Below are 21621 nucleotides of genomic sequence, written 5' to 3' on the forward strand. Positions count from 1 at the left end.
GAGCATGGATCTAGAAGGAACGCTGCCAAAAATGCCAGGAGGCCCTTGGTGACAGAAGAGATGCATCATCATCACCAATCGTATTTATTGAGCGCTTACTATGTGCACAGCACTGTACTAAGCGCTTGGGAAGTACAAATTGGCAACATATAGAGACAGTCCCTACCCAACAGTGGGCTCACAGTCAACTATGAGCAGTGATGGGCCCCTAGCCATGGGTGGGTCCTAGAGTTTCCCCAGAGGGGAGGGGAAGGGAGACAGTAGGTGGGGCATAAACTGGCCTGTTCTGGGCCTCCAGGAAAGGGGTCCCCGGATCCCCACCTTTGGCCCTGCCGTCCACCCTTGCTCGGTCCTTCGGGAGGCCCGTGGGAGGGCCGGGAAGAGCACGCTGGCCTTTTGGGATGGGAGGCAGGGAGCATGGATCTAGAAGGAACGCTGCCAAAAATGCCAGGAGGCCCTTGGTGACAGAGGAGATGCATCATCATCATCAATCGTATTTATTGAGCGCTTACTATGTGCAGAGCACTGTACTAAGCGCTTGGGAAGTACAAATTGGCAACATATAGAGACAGTCCCTACCCAACAGTGGGCTCACAGTCTAAAAGGGATGCACACACAGACACACACGTGCGCACACATCTGTAACGTCCCTCATCTGGGACAGGCCGGCTCCGAGCGGGTGGGTCAACTGGGGTTGAAAGGCCACAGTCCAATGGTCAAGGAGGTGGGTCCGAGGGCTCAAGTGGCCGAGCTGGGATAAGAACCCGTCCCGAGCTCCTTCCACGACGCCACGCTGCTTCTTCAGAGTAAGCCCCTCTGGGTCCCCTTCTGGACTGTGAGCCCACTGCTGGGTAGGGACCGTCTCTAGATGTTGCCAACTTGGACTTCCCAAGCGCTTAGTACAGTGCTCTGCACACAGTAAGGGCTCAATAAATACGATTGATTGATTGGGCAGAGGAAACTAGAAGTCCCTCAAGCCATTGAGAATTGGGCAGGAAACAAGAGTCTCTGACTCAAACGGACCCAGCCGGGCAGGACTGCCTGAAATAGCGGTGAGAAGAAGGGGGAGAAGAGAGAGAAACGGGGCGAAAGGGGCGAAGTCCGCTCGACGGACTGGAGGGACCAGAGAAAGTCAAACCTGAAGCCAGGCGCCCGAGGCCTCTTGGCTCCCCGTGGCCGCCTTGCCCGGCTTCCAGCCCGTTGGGGGAGTTTGCCCCCTTGTCTTCCTCCCGCCATCCCCTCCCTGTTCCCTCTCCTCGGGGCACAGTTGGCAGAGCATTTCCCACGCTCAGGGCCACACCTGGCCCACGGTCTGACCCTGACGTGGCAACGCCTAAGGCTGCTGGCTACCGAACACAGCCGGTAGCATCGCCTGGCAGCGGCGAGTCCCAGGACACTTTTCGCCCCCATGCCATGGGTCAGGGCCGACGCCACCCGGGGTGGAGGGTGCCCAGCAGGCGCTCGGGAGAGGTGGGACCCATGGGGCCGGGCGACAGGTCCGGGGGCTCCGGTGCGGCCCGACATGGAGGACCGAAAGGAGGATCGGTGGAGCAAAGTAGCAACGGGGGGACTGACCACCCGGGTGGGACAGAGACAGCAGAAGCCGGCCTGGCCGAGAGCTCTCTCCGGACAAGGGTCCCGGGGGACCGTTGCCTCTCAGCGGGAGGCGAGCCCGGCTTCCCCGTCTGGAACCTCCCCAACCGCGGGGGACCCCCAGGGACGCCCGGGCCGGGGATGACCCGACGGCCGGGAAGCGCTCCAGAGACCAGACGGGCTGCCTCGCCAGAGCGGCGAGATTCCAGACCCTCATTAGCTAATTAACAACGCGGAGGCTCAAACGCCAGGCCCCGCACCAAATGAGACTGTTATTACCTCTCTTCGCCCCAAACCCACCCACGCAACCCTCCCAGGAGCCGCCGGCCCGCCAGAGAGGGGTGCCCGCTCCCGACCCGGAGAGCCGGGGGTGAAAACGTGCCCCGGAAGGGGCCTCCTCGGGGGCCGGCCCGCCCTCAGCCCAAGGCAGAAATCGATAAACGGCGAGGAATGCAACCTCGGGCCCCAAGAACCTCCGTGGGTGTTCCCCTCACCCTCCAGCCTCTGGGTGACCCCACCCCAGCCCCCTCCACACTGACTCTCTCTCTCCCTCCTGTCCGTTTTCAGAGAAAGCTTCCTTAGAGCTCACTTCAATCTCTCCCGCGGCGGCTTCGGCCTGGTTGCTTGGATGCCGCCCAAAGTGAAAACAGAACCCGGGCCGCTCCCCAGCTCCGGCTCGGCCTCTCGGGGCCCTGAGTGGGCATCGCAGCCCTGCCTGCCACCTTCTCCCGGGAAAGCTCGCTCCCAAAACTTCCATCGTGTCCCATGTCCGGGATAGACCCCGTCGGGACTGGGCCTTCTACCGAGGCTCAAGAAGGGTGTCCGCCAGACTCCGGAGACTGAAGCACAAAGCCAGGGGTCATTGTCCTGGCCTGGGGGACCAGCGCGCTTACGACGAGCCCTCACGGCAACCGCGCCCAGCACCGGAGGGGCCCGGAGGAGATGGCCACGAGGAGAGCTGCCGGCCCCACTCCCCGACCACCAATTAAGGCTCTGCCGGAGGCCAGGGAAGCGCCCAGAGTCCTCCCGGAGCCCTGCCACCCTGTCCAGCCGGGCAATCGATCACTTCGGGCCTCGGACTGGCTCCCCGGAGGGTGAAGAGACACAGGCCGAGCCGTAAAACGTGGCCACCTCCCGCACGGCCCTCCGCTGCGGGCGGCCATACGGCCGGGCCCGCCGGGTTTTCCGGGTGGGCCGCGGGGACGGAAACCCTTCTCCGACAGTGGGGAACGGGGCTCGGAGTTCCTGCCGGGATCCAACGAACCTCGACGGGCTGTTTCAGGAGCCTTCCCTGGTGAAACTTCCTCCACCGGGGCCACGCCACGGGGGAGAGGGAAGGGGACGAGAGTACAGCCCAGGACACAATGCCTCGCAGCCCCTCTGCTCCACGGACCCTCGCCCCCTCCGGAGGGGCTCTCGGCCGGCTCACCCCAGCACTAGGCCGCTGACCCCCTGTGATTAGGCCGGGGGCAGCGGCAGACTGGCAGTTCACGGGGCTCTCTCTCCTCGCCGGACACCGGGCCGTCCAAGACCCCGGACGGCGGCCCCTTTCCCTGCCTCGGCTAACCTCTCCGCAGGAGAAACTTTTCCCGCCCGCCTTAGGCCGGGCAGGGCTGGGCATCCCGGCTTGAAGTCCGGGAGCCTGGCGGAACCAGAACCCCAGGCCCCGGGCTAGGCGTTTCCTCCCTCCTCTTCCTGCTGGTTTAAATTCCCACAGATACCTAGGTATCGGCTTCCCGTAATAATAATAATAATAATAACGATGGCATTTGTTAAGCCCTTACCACGTACCAAGCACTGTTCTGAAGTGCTGGGGGGGATACAAGGCGATCAGGTTGTCCCATGTGGGACTCACAGTCGGGGGGGATACAAGGTGATCAGGTGGGACTCACAGTCTTAATCTCCATTTACAAATGAGGAAACTGAGGCCCAGAGAAGTGAAGTGACTTGCCCAAAGTCACCCGGCTGACAAGTGGCGGAGCCGGGATTGGAACCCACGACCTCTGACTCCCAAGCCTGTGCTCTTTCCACTGAGCCACGCTGATTCTCTTGTTGCCTGCTGCCCCTTAGTCACACACTCTGGCGGGATTGGGGATCGGAAGGGGTGCACTTCCTGCCGCCCTCCTCCCCCGCCTGCAGAGCGGGAGGGAAACTGAGTCATAGGGGCGTGAAAGGCTTGCCCAAGCACCCGGCCTCAAAGCAATGCGGCCAAGACGCTTCCGAGCCTGGCATTCACTCTCCCCACTGCCTGTCCACCCTGGGCTTCGGCCTGGATACTTGTTCTGTTTTGTTGTCTGTCTCTCCCCTTGTAATAATAATAATAATAATAATAATAATAATAATGGCATTTATTAAGCGCTTACTATGTGCAAAGCCCTGTTCTAAGCGCCGGGGAGGTTACAAGGTGATCAGGTTGTCCCACGGGGGGCTCACAGTCTTAATCCCCATTTTACAGATGAGGTAGCTGAGGCACAGAGAAGTGAAGTGACTTGCCCAAAGTCACACAGCTGACAACTGGCGGAGCCAGGATTCGAACCCACGATCTCTAACTCCAAAGCCCATGCTCTTTCCACTGAGCCACGCTGCTTCAGCACTGCTTCTAGACTGTGAGCCCGTTGTTGGGTAGGGACCGTCTCTATCTGTTGCCCAATTGTACTTTCCAAGCGCTTAGTACAGTGCTCTGCACACATTAAGCACTCAATAAATACGATTGAATGAATGAAGCAGCGTGGCTCAGTGGAAAGAGCCCGGGTTTAGGAGTCAGAGGCCGTGGGTTCTAATCCCGGCTCCGCCACTTGTCAGCTGTGTGACTTTGGGCAAGTCACTTCACTTCTCTGTACCTCAGCGACCTCATCTGTAAAATGGGGCGTTAAGACTGTGAGTCCCACGTGGGACAACCTGATCACCTTGTAACCTCCCCAGCGCTTAGAACAGTGCTTTGCACATAGTAAGCGCTTAATAAATGCCATTATTAATACTATTATTTGGGCAAGTCACTTCACTTCTCTATGCCTCAGCGACCTCATCTGTAAAATGGGGATTAAAGACTGTGAGCCCCACATGGGACAACCTGGTTGTCGATTTGTACTTCCCAAGCGCTGAGTCCGGTGCTCTGCACACAGTAAGAGCTCAATAAATACGACTGAATGAATGAATGAATGAATGACCCTGTAGCTCCCTCAGCGCTTAGAACAGTGCTTGACACACAACCCGTTGTTGGGTAGGGACCGTCTCTATATATTGCTGATTCGTACTTCCCAAGCACTTAGTCCAGTGCTCTGCACACAGTAAGCGCTTCATAAATACGACTGACTGAATGAATGATGAATGAATAGTAAGCGCTTAACAAACACCATTATTATTATTATTATTATTATTATTATTATTATTATTATTAATGAATGAATGAGTCACCCCAGGCTTGGAAGGCCGAGGCTGCGCCGCTGGGGCGGGAGGTCAGCGCTCCCGGGGTCAGAGGGTGGCTTAGTGGAAAGAGCGCGGCCTTGGGAGTCAGAGGTCATGGGTTCTAATCCCGACTCGGCCACTTAGCTGTGGGACTTTGGGCAAGTCACTTCACTTCTCTGTGCCTCAGTTACCGCCTCTGTAAAATGGGGATGAAGAATGTGAACCCCACGGGGGGCAACCTGATTACCTTGTATCTCCCCCAATGCTTACAACAGTGCTTGGCACATAGTAAGTGCTTAAAAGAGACCGTAATAATAATAATAGTTCCCTCATCTGCAAAATGGGGATGAAGACTGTGAGCCCCACGTGGGACAACCTGATCACCGTGTATCTCCCCCAGCGCTCAGAACAGTGCTTGGCACATAAGCACTTAATAACAATAATAAAAATGGTATTTGTTAAGCGCTTAACTACGTACCAGGCACTATACCAGGTGCAAATACCATCATTATTATTATTCTCTGGGCCTCAGTTCCCTCATCTGTAAAATGGGGATGAAGGCTGTGAGCCCCATGTGGGATGACCTGATCACTTTGTATCTCCCCCAGCACTTAGAACCGCACTTAATAACAATAATAATAATGGTATTTGTTAAGCGCTTAACTACGTGCCAGGCACTATACTAGGCGCAAATACCATCATTATTATTATTCTCTGGGCCTCAGTTCCCTCATCTGTAAAATGGGGAGGAAGGCTGTGAGCCCCACGTGGGACGACCTGCTGACCTTATATCTCCCCCAGCACTCAGAACAGGGCTTGGCACATAGTCAGCACTTAACAAATACCATAATAATAATAATAGTTACCTCATCTGTAAAATGGGGATGAAAACTGTGAGCCATCCCCCCAGCGCTTAGAACAGGGCTTTGCACATAGTAAGCGCTTAACAAATCCCATAAATAATAGTTCCCTCCTCTGTAAAATGGGGATGAAGACTGTGAGCCCCCCATGGGGATAACCTGTGGACCTTGTATCTCCCCCAGCGCTTAGAACAGCGCTTGGCACATAGTAAGCGCTTAATAACAACAGCAATAATAATAATATAAGCGCCTAACTACGTGCCAGGAACTGTACTAAGCGCAAATACCATCATTATCATTACTCGCTGGAATAATAATAATGGTATGTGTTAAGCGCTTAACTATGGGCCAGGAACTGTACTAAACGCAAAAACCATCATTAACATTATTCTCTGGGCCTTGGTGACCTCGTCTGTGAAATGGGGATGAAGCCTGGGAGACCCCCGTGGGACGACCTGCTGACCTTGTATCCGCCCCCAGCGCTTAGAACAGTGCTTGGCACATAAACGCTTAATGACAACAATAATAATGGTATTTGTTAAGCGCTAAACTACGCGCCGGGAACTGTACTAAGCGCAAATACCACCATTATCATTATTCTCTGGGCCTCGGTGACCTCATCTGTAAACTGAGGATGAAGCCTGGGAGCCCCCCGTGGGGACGACCTCCTGACCTTGTACCCCCCCCCCCACCAGCGCTTAGAACAGTGCTTCGCACATAAATGCTTAATAACAATAATAATAATGGTATTTGTTAAGCGCTTAACTACGTGCCAGGAACTGTACTACGCGCAAATACCATCAGTATCGTTATTCTCTACAATACTAATAATAATGGTATTTGTTAAGCGCTTAACTACGCGCCAGGAACTGTACTAAGCGCAAACACCACAACTTATCATTATTCTCTGGGCCTCGGTGACCTCGTCTGTGAAATGGGGATGAAGCCTGCGACTGCTGACCTTGTATCCACCCCCGGCGCTAAGAACAGTGCTTGGCACATAAACGCTTAATAACAATAATTATAATGGTATTTGTAAGCGCTTAACTACGCGCCAGGAACTGTACTAGCTGCAAACACCAGCATTATCATTATTCTCTGGGCCTCGGTGACCTCGTCTGTGAAATGGGGATGAAGCCTGCGACTGGTGACCTTGTATCCGCCCCCAGCGCCTAGGACAGTGCTTGGCACATAAACGCTTAATAGCAATAATAGTAATGGTATTTGTAAGCGCTTAACTACGCGCCAGGAACTGTACTAGGCGCAAACACCAGCATTATCATTCTTCTCTGGGCCTCGGTGACCTCGCCTGTGAAATGGGGATGAAGCCTGCGCCTGCTGACCTTGTATCCGCCCCCAGCGCCTAGGACAGTGCTTGGCACATAAACACTTAGTAACAATAATAATAATGGTATTTGTAAGCGCTTAACTAGGCGCCAGGAACTGTACTAGGCGCAAACACCACCATTATCATTCTTCTCTGGGCCTCGGTGACCCCGTCTTTGAAATGGGGATGAAGCCTGCGACTGGTGACCTTGTATCCGCCCCCAGCGCCTAGAACAGTGCTTGGCACATAAACGCTTAATAACAATAATAATAATGGTATTTGTTAAGCGCTTAACTATGCGCCAGGAACTGTACTAGGCGCAAACACCACCATTATCATTATTCTCTACAATAATAATAATAATGGCATTTGTTAAGCGCTTAACTAGGCGCCAGGAACTGTACTAAGCGCAAATAGCACCATTATCATTCTTCTCTGGGCCTCGGTGACCTCGTCTGTGAAACGGGGATGAAGCCTGCGCCTGCTGACCTTGTATCCGCCCCCAGCGCCTAGGACAGTGCTTGGCACATAAACGCTTAATAACAACAACAATAATGGTATTTGTAAGCGCTTAACTACGCGCCAGGAACTGTACTAGGCGCCAACACCAGCATTATCATTCTTCTCTGGGCCTCGGTGACCTCGTCTGTGAAATGGGGATGAAGCGCCTAGGACAGTGCTTGGCACATAAGCGCTTAATAACAATCATAATAATGGTATTTGTAAGCGCTTAACTGTGCTAAGCGCAAATAGCACCATTATCATTCTTCTCTGGGCCTCGGTGACCTCGTCTGTGAAATGGGGATGAAGCCTGCGACTGCTGACCTTGTATCCGCCCCCGGCGCTAAGAACAGTGCTTGGCCCGTAATAATAATAATAATAATAATAAATAATACTACTACTAATACTACTACTAATAATAATAATGGCATTTACGTGGTGAGCGGTGCAGCAGCCGTAGCAGCCAGAGAAAGGAGAACAAGCTGTCAGGGAAGAGGGGGTCTCCCTCCCTCCGTCCCTCCCTCACCCTGGAAGCGATGTCCTCCCTGCGGGCGGCCGCCTTGGTCCTGCGCAGCTTGATGGACGGGGAGCGGAGCAGGTTCTTCAGGCGGCTGGTGATGGTGGGCCCGTCCACCGCCATGGCACCGGCCTCGGCGGCGCCCCGCCCCGCCCCGCGCCGGGCAGTGCCCCGGCAACGGGACGGACCGACTCAGCGGGAGGCGGCGGTGCCCGCGGGCGGGGTTACCATGGCAACGACGGGGGGGGGGGGGGGGGGGGGGGACCGCCTCACCGTGCCCGGCCGCCGCCGGCCGCCCCGCGGGGCATCGCGGACGGGAGGGAACGGCTACGGCGCCGCCCGAGGCTCAAGCCGCGCTGCTCCGCGCCCGCCGCGCCTGCGCGGAAGGGGCGGGGCCTCGCGCGGGGGGAGGGCGGCGCCACCGCGGCTGCGCGGAGACGGGGCGGGGCCGCGCGGAGGGGGCGGGGCCTCGTGTAAAGAGGGCGTGGCCTCGCGCCGTGAGGGCGGGGCCTGGAGCGCGGACAGGGCGGGGCCTCGTGTGGGGAGGGCGGGGTCTCGCGCCTTGGGGGGGGCCTGGAGGGCGAATAGGGCGGGGCCTCGCGTGGGGAGGGCGTCGTCTCAGGCCGGGGGGGCGGTGACTCGGGGCGGAGAAAGGGGCGGGGCCTCGCGCCGGGAAGGCGTGGTCGCGCGGAGGGGGCGGGGCCGGGCGCGCGGGCGGGCGGGGCCTCGTGTGGGGAGGGCGTGGACGGGCACGCGCGCACAGGGGGCAGGGCTGGTGTGGGGAGGGCGGGGCCTCGTGCACAAAGGGCGTGGCCTCGCGCCTTGAGGGCGGGGCCTGGAGCGCGGACAGGGCGTGGCCTCGTGAGGGAGGGGGGTGGTCTAGCCCCGGGAGGGCGGTGCCACCGCGGCTGCGCGGAGACGGGGCGGGGCCGCGCGCGGGGAAGGAGGGGCCGCGCGGAGGGGGCGGGGGCTCGAGTACAGAGGGCGTGGCCACGCGCATTGGGGGCGGGGCCTGGAGCGCAGACAGGGCGTGGCCTCGTGCGGGGAGGGCGTGGTCCCGTGCGGGGAGGGCGTGGTCTCGCGCCGGGAGGGCGGAGCCACCGCGGCTGGGCGGAGATGGGGCGGGGCCAAGCGTGGGGAAGGTGTGTCGCGCTGAGGGGGCGGGGCCTCGTGCGCAGAGGGCGTGGCCTCGCGCCTTGAGGGCGGGGCCTGGAGCGCGGACAGGGCGGGGCCTTGTGTGGGGAGGGCGTGGCCTCGAGCCGGGAGGGCGGTGCCACCGCGGCTGCGCAGAGATGGGGCGGGGCCGCGCGCGGGGAAGGCGCGGTCGTGCGGACGGGGCGGGGCCGGGCGCGCGGTAGGGGCTAGGGCGGGGAGGGCGTGGACGGGCGCGCGCGCACACGGGGCAGGGCGAGTGTGGGGAGGGCGGGGCCTCGCGCCCTGAGGGCGCAGCCTGGAGTGCGGATAGGTCGAGGCCTCGTGTGGGGAGGGCGTGGTCACGCGCCGGGAGGGCAGAGCCACCGCGTCTGGGCGGACGGGGTGGGGCCTCGCACCCGGACGGCGTGGTCTCGCGGTGGAGGGCGTGGCCGGGCGCGCGGACGGGGCGGGGCCTCGAGCGGGGAGAGCGTGGTCTCGCGGAGGGGGCGGGGCCGGACGCGGGGGCGGGGCCAGACGCGCGGGCGGGGCCTCGTGGAGAGAGGGCGTGACCTCGCGCCTTGAGGGCGGAGCCTGGAGCGCGGATAGGTCGAGGCCTCGTGTGGGGAAGGCGTGGTCACGCGCCGGGAGGGCGGTGATACCGCGCCTGCGCGGATGGGGCGGGGTCAAGCGCCGCAAAGGCGTGGACTCGCGGAGAGGGCGGGACCGGGCGCGCGGGCGGGGCCTCGCTTTGGGAGGGCGTGGCCGGGCGCATGCGCGCACGGGGCGGGGCTAGTGTGGAGAGGGCATGGCCTCGCGCCTTGAAGGCGTGGCCTCGCTCCTTGAGGTCGGAGCCTGGAATGTGGCTAGGCCGGGGCCTCGTGTGGGGAGGGCGTGGTCTTCCCCGGGAGGGCGGAGCCACCGCGCCTGCGCAGACGGGGTGGGGCCTCGCGCCGGGAAGGCGTGGTCGCGCGGAGGGGGCGGGGCCGGGCGCGCGGGCGGGGACTCGTGTAGATAGGGCGTGGCCTCGCGCCTTGAGGGCGGAGCCTGGAGCGCGGATTGGGCGGGGCCTCGTGTGGGGAGGGCGTGGTCTCGCGCCGCGCCTGCGCCGTCGGTCGGGCTGGGGCCTCGAGCCGGGAAGGCGTGGACTCACGGAGGACGGCGTGTTTGGGCACGCGAACCTTGGCGGGGCCAGTGTGGGAGCGTGGTTTCGCGGGGGAGGGCGTGGCCGGGCGCGAGGACGGGGCGGGGTCTCGTGTGGGGGCGTGGCCTTGTGTATGGAGGGCGGGGTCGGGCGCACGGGAGGGGCGGGGCTAGTGGGGGATGGCGTGGTCTCGCGTCGGAGGGGCGCGAGGACGGTTTGGGGCCTCGTGAGGGGAGGGCGTGGTCTCGCGCCGGGAGGGCGGGGCCTCGAGTGGGGAGGGCGTGGTCTCGAGCCGGGAGGGCGTGGCTTTTTGAGGGGAGGGCCTGGCTCGCGCCGGGTGGGCGTGTCCGGGCTCGCTTGTGGGGCCTCGTGTGTGGAGGGCGTGGCTGGGTGCGCTGGAGGGGCGGGGCTAGTGGGAGGAGGGCGTGGTCTCGCACCGGGAGGGCGGGGCCTCGTGGGGAGGGCGTGGTCAGGCGCCGGAAGGGCGGGGCCTCGTGTACAGAGGGCGTGGTCTCGCCCCGGGGCGGGGGCCCCTCGCCAGAGGGGTGTGTCCGGGCACGCTGGCGGGGCCTCGTGTAATAATAATAATAATAAATAATGTCGGAATTTGTTAATCAATCAATCAATCGTATTTATTGAGCACTTACTATGTGCAGAGCACTGTACTAAGCGCTTGGGAAGTACAAATTGGCATCACATAGAGACGGTCCCTACCCAACAGTGGGCTCACAGTCTAAAAGGGGGGAGACAGAGAACAGAACCAAACATACCAACAAAATAAAATAAGTAGGATAGAAATGTACAAGTAAAATAAATAAATAAATAAATAGAGTAATAAGCGCTTGTTAAGCGCTTACTAGGTGCAAAGCACTGTTCTAAGCGCTGGGGAGGCTACAAGGCGATGAGGTTGTCCCCCAGGGGGGCTCACAGTCTTCATCCCCATTTTCCAGATGAGGTCACCGAGGCCCAGGGAAGTGAAGTGGCTTGCCCAAAGTCACCCAGCTGACAAGTGGCGCGGCCGGGATCAGAACCGACGACCTCTGACTCCCAAGCGCTCTGCCCACAGTAAGCGCTCAATAAATACGATTGAAGGAGTGAATGAATAAATAAATACGAATGAATGAATGTACAATTCGGCAACGGACCTAGACCGTGAGCCTGTTGGTGGGTAGGGACCGTCTCTGTTGCCGATTTGTACTCGCCCAAGCGCTTGGTGCAGTGCTCTGCACACAGTAAGCGCTGAATAAATTGAATGAATGAATGAATTAGCGCTCAATAAAAGTGACTGAATGAATGAGTGGATACATGAATGAATAAGCGCTCAATAAAAATGAACGAATGAATGAATGAACGTTTAATAAAAATGACTGAATGAATGAGTGGTTACATGAATGAATAAGTGCTCAATCAATTGGAGTGAATAAGCACTCAATAAAAATGAACGAACGAGTGAATGAATGAATGAATGCTCAATAAAAATGAATGAATGAATGAATGAATGAGTGGATACTTGAATGAATAAGCGGTCAATAAATTGAACGAAGGAATGAATAAGAGCTCAATAAGAGCTCAATAAAAATGAACGAACGAATGAATGAATGAATGAATGAGCGCTCAATATAAATGACTGACAATGAATGAGTGGATACATGAATGAATAAGCGCTCAATAAAAATGAGCGAATGAATGAACGCTCAATAAAAATGACTGAATGCATGAATGAGTGAATGAATAAGCGCTTACCTACTTCCCTCCCGTCTTACCTCCTTCCCTTCCCCACAGCACCTGTATATATGTACATATGTTTGTACATATGTATTACTCTATTTTACTTGTACATACCTATTCTATTTATTTTATTTTATTAATAAGTTTGGTTTGGTTCTCGGTCTCCCCCTTCTAGACTGTGAGCCCACTGTTGAGTAGGGCCTGTCTCTATATGTTGCCGCCAACTTGTACTTCCCAAGCACTTAGTACAGTGCTCGGCACACAGTAAGCGCTCAATAAATGTGATTGATTGATTGAATAAGCACTCAATAAATTGAATGAAGGAATGTAGGAAGGAATGAAGCGCTCAATAGAAATGAATGAATAAATGAGTGAATGAATGGATAAGCACTCAAACTGAGTGAATAAGCGCTCAATAAAAATGAATGAACGAACGAAGGAGCGAATGAATGAATGAGCGAGCGCTCAATAAATAGGGCTGAAGGAAGCGGAGGCTCCCCGGGTGCCGAGCGACCGGCACGTGGGGAGCCGTATTGGCCGAGCGGCCTTGCCCGCCCACGTGGGCCTCGGGAGCAGTTCGGCCAATCAGTTTCCAGCTCGCTTGCCCCTCATTTGCATACCGCGCCCCTATTGGTCCTCTGGAGAGCCGCAGCCCCGGCCCCGCCCTCGTTCCCATAGCAACGGGCCAAGGCGTCCCGTGGCCAGAGGGGTCCGCGCCGCGTTTCCCTGGGAACTCATTAATTCATTCAATCATTCATTCATTCCATCGTATTTATTGAGCGCTTACTGTGTGCAGAGCACTGTACTAAGCGCTTGGGAAGGACAAGTCGGCAACATCTAGAGACGGTATTATTATTATTATTATCATCATTATTATTGGAAAGATCACGGGCTTGGGAGTTAGAGGTCGTGGGTTCTAATTCCGCCTCTGTCATTCTGTCAGCTGGGTGTCTTTGGGCAAGTTACTTCCCTGGGCCTCAGTTCCCTCATCTGTAAAACGGGGATGGAGACTGTGAGCCTCACGGGGGACAACCTGGTCAACTTGTACCTATCCCAGCAATTGGAACAGTGCTTGTCTCATAGTTAGCGCCTAACGAATACTATTAATAATAATGATGATGATGGTATTTGTTAAGCGCTTACTACGTGCAAAGCACTGTTCTAAGCGCTGAGGGGATACAAGGTGATCAGCTTGTCCCACGTGGGGCTCACAGTCTTCATCCCCATTTTCCAGATGAGGGAACTGAGGCCCAGAGAAGTGAAGTGACTTACCCAGAGTCACACAGCTGATGAGTGGCGGAGCTGGGATTTGAACCCATGACCTCTGACTCCAAAGCCCGGGCTCTTTCCACTGAGCCACGCAAGCCCAGGCTCTTTCCACTGAACCACACTGCTTCTCTGGTAATAATAATAATAACGATGGTATTTAAGCACTTACTATGTGCCAAACACTGTTCTAAGCATGGGGCGGTGGGGGGGGGGGGGGGGGGACCCAAACATGTCATCAGGTTGTACCATGTGGGGCTCACAGTCTTAATCCTCATTTAACAGATGAGGTAACCGAGGCCCAGAGAAGTGAAGTGACTTGCCCAAAGTCACCCAGCTGACAAATGGCGGAGTCAGGATTAGAACTCAGGACCTCTGACTCCCAAGCCCGGGCTCTTTCCACTGAGCCACGCTGCTTCACAAGGGGCTCATACTCAATCTCCACTACGGAGATGATTTGCCCAACACCACACCACCAAACAGAGAAGGCTGGATTAGAACCCAGAACCCAGAATTCGGACTCCAGCCTGTGCTCCCTCCACTAGACCCTGCTGCTTCCGAGAGCAGGAGCAGCCTGACCCCACATTTCAAGGGGACCCCTCCCAGCCCATCTCCCAGCCCATCTCCCACACCCCCGCCCTACCTCCTTCCCCTCCCCACAGCACCTGTATAGATGTTTGCACAGGTTTATTGCTCTATTTTACTTGTACATATTTTACTATTCCATTTATTTTGTTAATGATGTGCACCCAGCTTTATTTCTATTTATTCTGATGACTTGACACCTGTCCACATGTTTTGTTTTGTTGTCTGTCTCCCTTCTCTAGACTGTGAGCCCGTTGTTGGGTAGGGACCGTTTCTATATGTTACCAACTTGGACTTCCCAAGCGCTTAGTACAGTGCTCTGCACACAGTAAGCGCTCGATAAATACAATTTAATGAATGAACCACAACTCTCTTCAACTCCCACAACCACAATTTCAAGGCCCTACTGAGAGCTCACCTCCTCCAGGAGAGCTTCCCAGACTGAGCCCCTTCCTTCCTCTCCCCATTCCCCTCGCCTTACCTCCTTCCCCTCCCCACAGCACCTGTATATATGTATATACGTTTGAACGAATTTATTACTCTACTTTATTTGTGCATATTTCTTCTATTTCTTTTATTTGGTTAATATGTTTTGTTTCGTTCTCTGTCTCCCCCTTCTAGACTGTGAGCCCACTGTTGGGTAGGGACTGTCTCTAGATGTTGCCAACTTGGACTTCCCAAGCGCTTAGTACAGTGTTCTGCACACAGTAATCAATCAACAGAGTCAACAGATTCCAGCAGAGCTTGGGTGACTGGAAGGAGGGCACCAATCAATCAATCAATCGTATTTATTGAGCACTTACTGTGTGCAGAGCACTGTACTAAGCGCTGGGGAAGTCCAAGTTGGCAACAAATAGAGACGGTCCCTACACAACGGCGGGCTCACAGTCTAGAAGGGGGACACAGACAACAAAACCAAACATGTAACCAAACAGTAAGCGCTCGATAAATACGATTTAATGAATGAATGAACCACAACTCCCTCCAGCTCGCAAAGACACGGCCCCCGGCCGCCATCCCTACGGTCCCCCCGCCTTGCCCTGAGAAAATAACCTTTCAAGACCCAGAAGAGGGAAAGATATATTTTTAATATATAAAAGGAAAAAGGCTAAGTCTGACATTATTATATCCTTAAAAACATTCCATCTATTTACAGGCACGTAATAATAAAAAAAAAACAAAACCCGAAACAGACAAAAAAAAAATTTCCACCCTGGGTTCTTGGTCTAGGGAGGAGATGCCCTGGAAAGGAGGAAGGGGGGGGGGGCAAGTTAATTATCGCCGCCCGCTTCCGCTGCCCCCTATTTGATTTTCCGGGGGTTCCGGGGGCAACCCCGTGCCAGATGCTGGCATTTGGGCAGCTCCGGGGGCCCGCCTCCCCGGCGGCCACACGTCCGGGGGCTCCGGGAGTGGGAGGCGGCGAGAGGTTCTCTTTGCTTTATTCTTTCTACTGAGAAATGAGGGAGGGGGGAAGTGTTCAGAAGCTAAAACGCTCCCACTGTCCTGAGGATGACTCCCCTGATTGCTTCTGTTTGGGCCCAGTGGCACCCACAGCCTCTGAAGGCGGGCGGGCGGGCACACCCTCGGGAAGCCACTTGCCCGCAACTACAAGTACTAGCCCTTGAGGACAGCCGGTAAGGGAAGCGGGGACCTCTCCCCTTGGCTAAGGCCCGCGCCCCGGCCCGCCCGGCGGGGCACGACGCCAACCGGGCCCCCCTCCTCGCCCGCTCGTCTCACCCCACTCCCGTCAGGGATGGGCGGTTCCGGGGGGAGCGGAAAGCGGCAAGCTGGACCAGGAGTCGGGCACGCCGGCGGCCCCGAGGCCCGGGACGCCATCCCCGGCTTTAGGGACCGTCGGCCGGCTTGGCCGCATCTCCCGGCCGCCGCCGCGGTCGCGAGGCCGGGGCGGCGTCGCCGGGGGAGAAGCGGGGCACGGAAGGGGGGCTACATTCCGAAATTCAGTTACGCGAGAAAGGTCAAGGCAGCAGCTAGATCCCAGAGGCCGTGGTTTCCGAGCGGTGACTCTCACCGGCAAGGACTCCAGAGGCCCCCCCCGCAAGTGCACCGTGATTCCTACCTATTTACAAAGCCAATAGGAAAAAAAAAAAAACGTCACCTCTAGTCGTTACAAATTTCATTTCCCTAGATCGAAAACTTCAGTGTTTGAGGAAGCTAACAAAAACTGTGTACAAAAATATAAATATCTTTACAGGTCCCCCCCCCCCGCCGCCCCCGGGGGCCCCTGCCCTCGCAGGCGAGGAGGCGGCCGGCCGGCCGAGCAGAATATAAAATACATCTCATGATTCAAATACTGCTCGATTTCCCTGGTAAAGAAGGTTTGCTGTGGCTTTTATCTCTTTATTTCTTTTGATCGCTCTGCCACCCTGCCTGTGTAAAAGCGCCGCTTGGAACAACCGGCCTCGGTGCCGAGATTTCTTGTTTTGGGGGGCGGGAGCCGGAGGGGTTGGGAGGGGGATGCCCGCAACTCCCAAACCGGATAGCTTAATAACCAACGCGGAGAGGTTGGCCCGCTGCATCGGAAGGGCCGGGAGGGGAAACCGCGTGAGGGAGCATTCGCCGCTTCGGCAGGTGCCGGGGACCGTCACCCCGAGCACCGCGGACACGAAGAGCGGGGGGATCCCCGTCTGTCCCCTTCCTTGGACTCGGCCCGAACCGCCGACGCGAACCACCTTCCCGTCGACGCGGGCGGTCCCGGGAGCGAGGCCTTCGGGAACCCCTTGGCCTCAGTTGGCCCCGCTGACCCGGCGCTCCCTGGGTTGCCACCTTTCTCCGCCTCCCCACGGGACCCAGCCGCCCCAGCGAGGTAACCTCGGGCGGCCGGAGCACCCACCTCAGACCGGGCCACCCACCCCCGTGCCCACCCTGGGGAAGGAGGGGACCAGGGGAGGGAGAGGAGGGGCGTGGCGGGGCTCGCCCGCCGCTTTGTCTCCCGGCCAGAACCGCTCTGGGTCCCTTGCTCGGGGCGGGCGCTCAGGGTCCGGCCGAAGCGGTGGGGGAGGCCCCTCCGCTCCCCGGGCTGGCCACCACGGGGGCCAGCGTGGGCATCGCGTTGTTCTCCTGCCCGTCCTGGTCAAGGTCCGAAGAGGCGGCTTGGAGCCCGGCCGGCGTCCCCTTGGCCACGACCGGCGCCAACAGGGGCATCACCCTGGGCCCCTGCCCGTCCGCGTCGCCGGGCGGGCTGGACACCTTGAGGCCTAGGGGGGCCAGCTTGGGCATGGGCCTCCACACCTGGGCCTCGGGGCTGCCCGCCTCCGTCCCGGTCTTCATCTGCAGGACGGGCGGGGGCGAGGACACGCCGTCGGGCTCGGCCGGGGGACTGCCGGCACCCTGGCCGCCGTCGTCCAGGCGGGGGGGACGCGGCTTCTTCGTCTCCGCGTCAAGGACGATGCGGACGAGGTCCCGGGCCGGCTGGGCGGGGGGCTCCCCGTCCTCCGGGGGCCTGCCTTCCCCCTTCTCCTCCTCCTCCTCCTCTTCCTCCTCCTCCAAGTGCAAGAGGAGGGGGCTGAGGCCGCCCGCCGCCCGCGCCCCGGGCGGCTCCTTGGCGCTGCCGCCCAGGGGGCCGAAGCGGAGGGGGCCGTCGCGGGGGTCCCCGCCGGGGGGGGAAGGCCGCGGCCAGCGGGCCAGGCAGCTCGGCCAGCGCGGCCGAGTCGTCGTTCAGCTGCTGGTTGAGGAAGGCGATCTCGTGGAGCAGCGAGGTGAGGGTCTCGTCATCGGCGGCGGTGGCCGCGTCGCTCTCCTCCGCGCCGGGGGCCAGCGCGGCGGCGGCGGCGGCGGCGGCCTCCTCCTCGTCGTCGTCCTCCTCCTCCATGGCCGATGCCATCTTCCACAGCTCCAGCTCCACGCGGGCCTCCTTCAGCTCCTTGGCCTGCAGCTTGTGTAACGCGGACTTGGGCCGCTCCCCGCCGGACTCTTTCCGCCGCCCGCCGGGGCCCTTTCTGGCCGAGCCCTCCGGGGCCTCCGGGAGGATCTTGGGGAAGCCGGGGTCCCGGGCGTCCAGGGAGTGGGCGGCCGGCCCCGGGGCTCTCCTGCCGCCCTCCCCTGCCCCGGCCAGGGGATCCTTGTTCTCACGGCCGTCCTTGGGCGGGCGGTCCGGCGCCCTGATCCCCGCCGGCCGGTCGATGCCCACGTCCAAGCCGAGCGCCACGTCCGAGGCCAGCGACGTCACGTTCACGATCCTTGGCATCATAAACAAGTCGTCGCTCTCTGCCGGGCAAGCGGAGGACGGTAATAATAATAATGGTAATTAGCATTTGTTAAGCGCTTACTATGTGCAAAGCGCTGTTCTAAGCGCTGGGGAGGATACAGGGTGATCAGGTTGTCCCACGGGGGGTTCACACTCTTAATCCCTATTTTACAGATGAGGGAAATGAGGCCCAGAGAAGTTAAGTGACTTGCCCAAGATCACACAGCAGTCATGTGGCAGAGTCGGGATTCGAACCCATGACCTCTGACTCCAAAGCCCGGGCTCTTTCCACTGAGCCACGCTAACAACGATGGCATTTATTAAGCGCTTACTATGTACAAAGCACTCTTCTAAGCCCCCCCTCCATCCCCCCATCTCACCTCCTTCCCTTCCCCACAGCACCTGTATATATGTTTGTACATATTTATTACTCTATTTATTTATTTATTTTATTTGTACATACCTATTCATTTTATTTTGTTAATATGTTTGGTTTTGTTCTCTGTCTCCCCCTTCAAGACTGTGAGCCCGCTGTTGGGTAGGGACTGTCCCTATATGTTGTCAACTTGTACTTCCCAAGCGCTTAGTACAGTGCTCTGCACACAGTAAGCGCTCAATAAATACGATTGATGATGATATGTTGCCAACTTGTACTTCCCAAGCGCTTAGTACAGTGCTCTGCACACAGTAAGCGCTCAATAAATGTAATTGATTGATTCTCTGAGCCTCAGTTACCTCATCTGTAAAATGGGGACTAAGTCTGTGAGCCCCACGTGGGACAACTTGATCACCTTGTATTCCCCCCCAGTGCTTAGAACAGTGCTTTGCACATAGTAAGCACTTAACAAATGCCATTATTACTATTACTATCATTATTATTATTATTATTATTATACGCCTGATTGGTTGGGGAGGTGACAAGGCGATCAGGTTGTCCCCCGGGGGGCTCGCATTTTAATCCCTATTTTACGGATGAGGGAACTGAGGCCCAGAGAAGTGAAGTGACTTGACCAAAGTCATACAGCTGACAGGTGGCGGAGGCGGGATTTGAACCCATGACCTCTGGCTCCAAAGCCCGGGCTCTTTCCACTGAGGCACGCTGAAGGACGGGGTTGGGGGGGGGGCCCTCTCCCTCAGCCTCAGGACGGCTGACCCCTTCCCGTCGGCCCGACCGATGCCACCCGTGCCAAAGGCCCGGAGGCCGGTGGGGGGGGACTGAAGGGGACACAGTAAGCGCTCAATAAATACGATTAAATGAATGAATGATTGAATGAATGAATGAGTCTTCCCAGGGAAACGCGGCGCAATCACAACCTGCTGTCACAACCACCCTGGCCCTCCGAGCCTTCCCGTCCGCCCGTCCCAGCCGTGGTGGCCCAGTACTCACCCCCAGTGGGCTGGGAGGCCGCTCTCCCTGCCGGGGGCGCGGGGCTGCCCCCGGCTATGGCCGCCAGCGTGATGGGGCCGGACGAGTCCGTGAGGATGCCTTTTAACTGGACGGGAACCGGCGTGCCTGGCAGCTGGAGCATCATGGATGTCAGACCTTCGCCACCAGGAAGAAAAGGCACAGGGGCTCTCTTACCCCCTGCCCCCTCCGGAAAGGGCACCACCGGTAAGCCGGGCACCTCCCAGGGGCCTTCCGGGATTCCTTTGAGACCGTGAGCCCACTGCTGGGTAGGGACTGTCTCTATATGTTGCCAACTTGGACTTCCCAAGCGCTTAGTACAGTGCTCTGCACACCGTAAGCGCTCAATAAATACGACTGATGATGATGATGATTCCCCCCGTCCCTAACTTCTGACCGACAAGCGGCAGAGACGGAATCAGGCAAGGCGACCACCGAGAAGGGGCCCTCGAAGCTGGCTGGGCAACACACAACTCACCCCCCCGACCCTCCGGGTGAGAGAGACAGGCCCGGCTCCCGTCCATCCCAAGAGCCCAGGATCCCTCACCGGGCTGTCCCACAGCGGTGCTGGTCACCCGTGGCTTCAGTTCGGCTTGCAGGAGGGTGGGAGGGATGGCCGTCACTGGCCCGGAGACCAGGGGGCTCTTCAAGGTGAGCACCTGCCCCTGCGGCGTCATGACGAGGCTCGCGCTGGTCAGGGCCAAGGGAGCGGGCAAGTTGTTGTCTGAAAGAGAGATCAGCAGGTAGTCAGGTCGGGAACTCCCGGTCCTCGACCTGGCTGGCGCTTGGCGGGCTGCCCACCCTCATGGGCAGGGGGCACGAGTCTAGGCAGACTCGGAGGCCTCGAGCGGGAGTGCTGTCGTCAGGGTCTCGGAAGGACAAGAGGTTGGCAAGCATGGTGTCTGGAGCCCGCCCACCGACTCAACATGTCCAAGACTGAACTCCTTGTCTTCCCTCCCAAACCCTGCCCTCTCCCTGACCTTCCCATCTCTGTTGACGGCACTACCATCCTTCCCGCCTCACAAGCCCGCAACCTTGGTGTCATCCTCGACTCCGCTCTCTCATTCACCCCTCACATCCAAGCCGTCACCAAAACCTGCCGGTCTCAGCTCCGCAACATTACCAAGATCCGCCCTTTCCTCGCCATCCAAACCGCTACCCTGCTCGTTCAAGCTCTCATCCTATTCCGTCTGGACTACTGCACCAGCCTTCTCTCTGATCTCCCATCCTCGTGTCTCTCCCCACTTCAATCCATACTTCATGCTGCTGCCCGGATTGTCTTTGTCCAAAAACGCTGTGGGCACATTACTCCCCTCCTCAAAAATCTCCAGTGGCTACCAATCAATCTGCGCATCAGGCAGAAACTCCTCACCCTGGGCTTCCAGGCTGTCCATCCCCTCACCCCCTCCTACCTCACCTCCCTTCTCTCCTTCTGCAGCCCACCCCGCACCCTCTGCTCCTCTGCCGCTAATCTCCTCACCGTCCCTCGTTCTCACCTGTCCCGCCATCGACCCCCGGCCCACGTCCTCCCCCGGGCCTGGAATGCCCCCAATCCCTCTGCCCATCCGCCAAGCTCGCTCTCCTCCTCCCTTCAAGGCCCTACTGAGGGCTCAACTCCTCCCGGAGGCCTTCCCACACTGAGCCCCTTCCTTCCTCTCCCCCTCATCCCCCTCTCCATCCCCCCCATCTTAGCTCCTTCCCTTCCCCACAGCACCTGTATATATGTTTGTACATATTTATTACTCTATTTTACTTGTACATATCCATTCTATTTATTTTATTTTGTTAGTATGTTTGGTTTTGTTCTCTGTCTCCCCCTTTTAAACTGTGAGCCTACTGTTGGCTATGGACTGTCTCTATATGTTGCCAACTCATACTTCCCAAGCGCTTAGTACAGTGCTCTGCACACAGTAAGCGCTCAATAAATATGATTGATGATGATTATCATCACTACG

At 58.0% G+C, this 21621-nt stretch overlaps 3 protein-coding genes across 4 annotated transcripts in view; 1 reads left to right on the forward strand and 2 right to left on the reverse strand.

Annotated features, from left to right (window-relative positions):
• Positions 1-8368, reverse strand: part of MAPKBP1 (mitogen-activated protein kinase binding protein 1) — a 54424-nt gene extending 46056 nt beyond the window's left edge. For both annotated transcript variants that reach the window (XM_038741407.1, XM_038741406.1), the window contains exon 1: positions 8213-8368. In XM_038741407.1, the coding sequence (XP_038597335.1) occupies positions 8213-8326 (114 nt within the window). In that variant the 5' untranslated portion in view covers positions 8327-8368. The remainder of the gene's footprint in view (positions 1-8212) is intronic.
• A 6801-nt stretch (positions 8369-15169) lies between these two features.
• Positions 15170-21621, reverse strand: part of MGA (MAX dimerization protein MGA) — a 51844-nt gene continuing 45392 nt past the window's right edge. The window contains 4 exon segments of the mRNA XM_038741081.1: positions 15170-17652; positions 17654-18281; positions 19649-19804; positions 20214-20390. Coding sequence (XP_038597009.1) covers positions 17049-17652; positions 17654-18281; positions 19649-19804; positions 20214-20390 — 1565 coding nt within the window. The 3' untranslated portion in view covers positions 15170-17048.
• On the forward strand, positions 15401-16885 carry LOC119920857 (collagen alpha-1(I) chain-like). Its single transcript, XM_038741079.1, has 4 exons — positions 15401-15449; positions 15726-16123; positions 16312-16384; positions 16647-16885. Exons 1-4 carry the CDS (start codon positions 15401-15403, stop codon positions 16883-16885), a joined length of 759 nt encoding a protein of 252 aa, XP_038597007.1.

The sequence above is a fragment of the Tachyglossus aculeatus genome, assembly GCF_015852505.1.
Source record: "Tachyglossus aculeatus isolate mTacAcu1 chromosome 12 unlocalized genomic scaffold, mTacAcu1.pri SUPER_6_unloc_1, whole genome shotgun sequence".
Lineage (NCBI taxonomy): Eukaryota > Metazoa > Chordata > Mammalia > Monotremata > Tachyglossidae > Tachyglossus > Tachyglossus aculeatus.

Bases quoted from the DNA above. Each gene is read 5' to 3' on its own strand.
- LOC119920857 (XM_038741079.1), top strand. From the start codon at position 15,401: ATGCTGGCATTTGGGCAGCTCCGGGGGCCCGCCTCCCCGGCGGCCACA. The intron at 15,450-15,725 runs GTCCGGGGGCTC...CCCTTGGCTAAG, and splicing joins CGCCTCCCCGGCGGCCACAC to GCCCGCGCCCCGGCCCGCCC. The intron at 16,124-16,311 runs GTGATTCCTACC...CTGCCCTCGCAG, and splicing joins GCCCCCCCCGCAAGTGCACC to GCGAGGAGGCGGCCGGCCGG.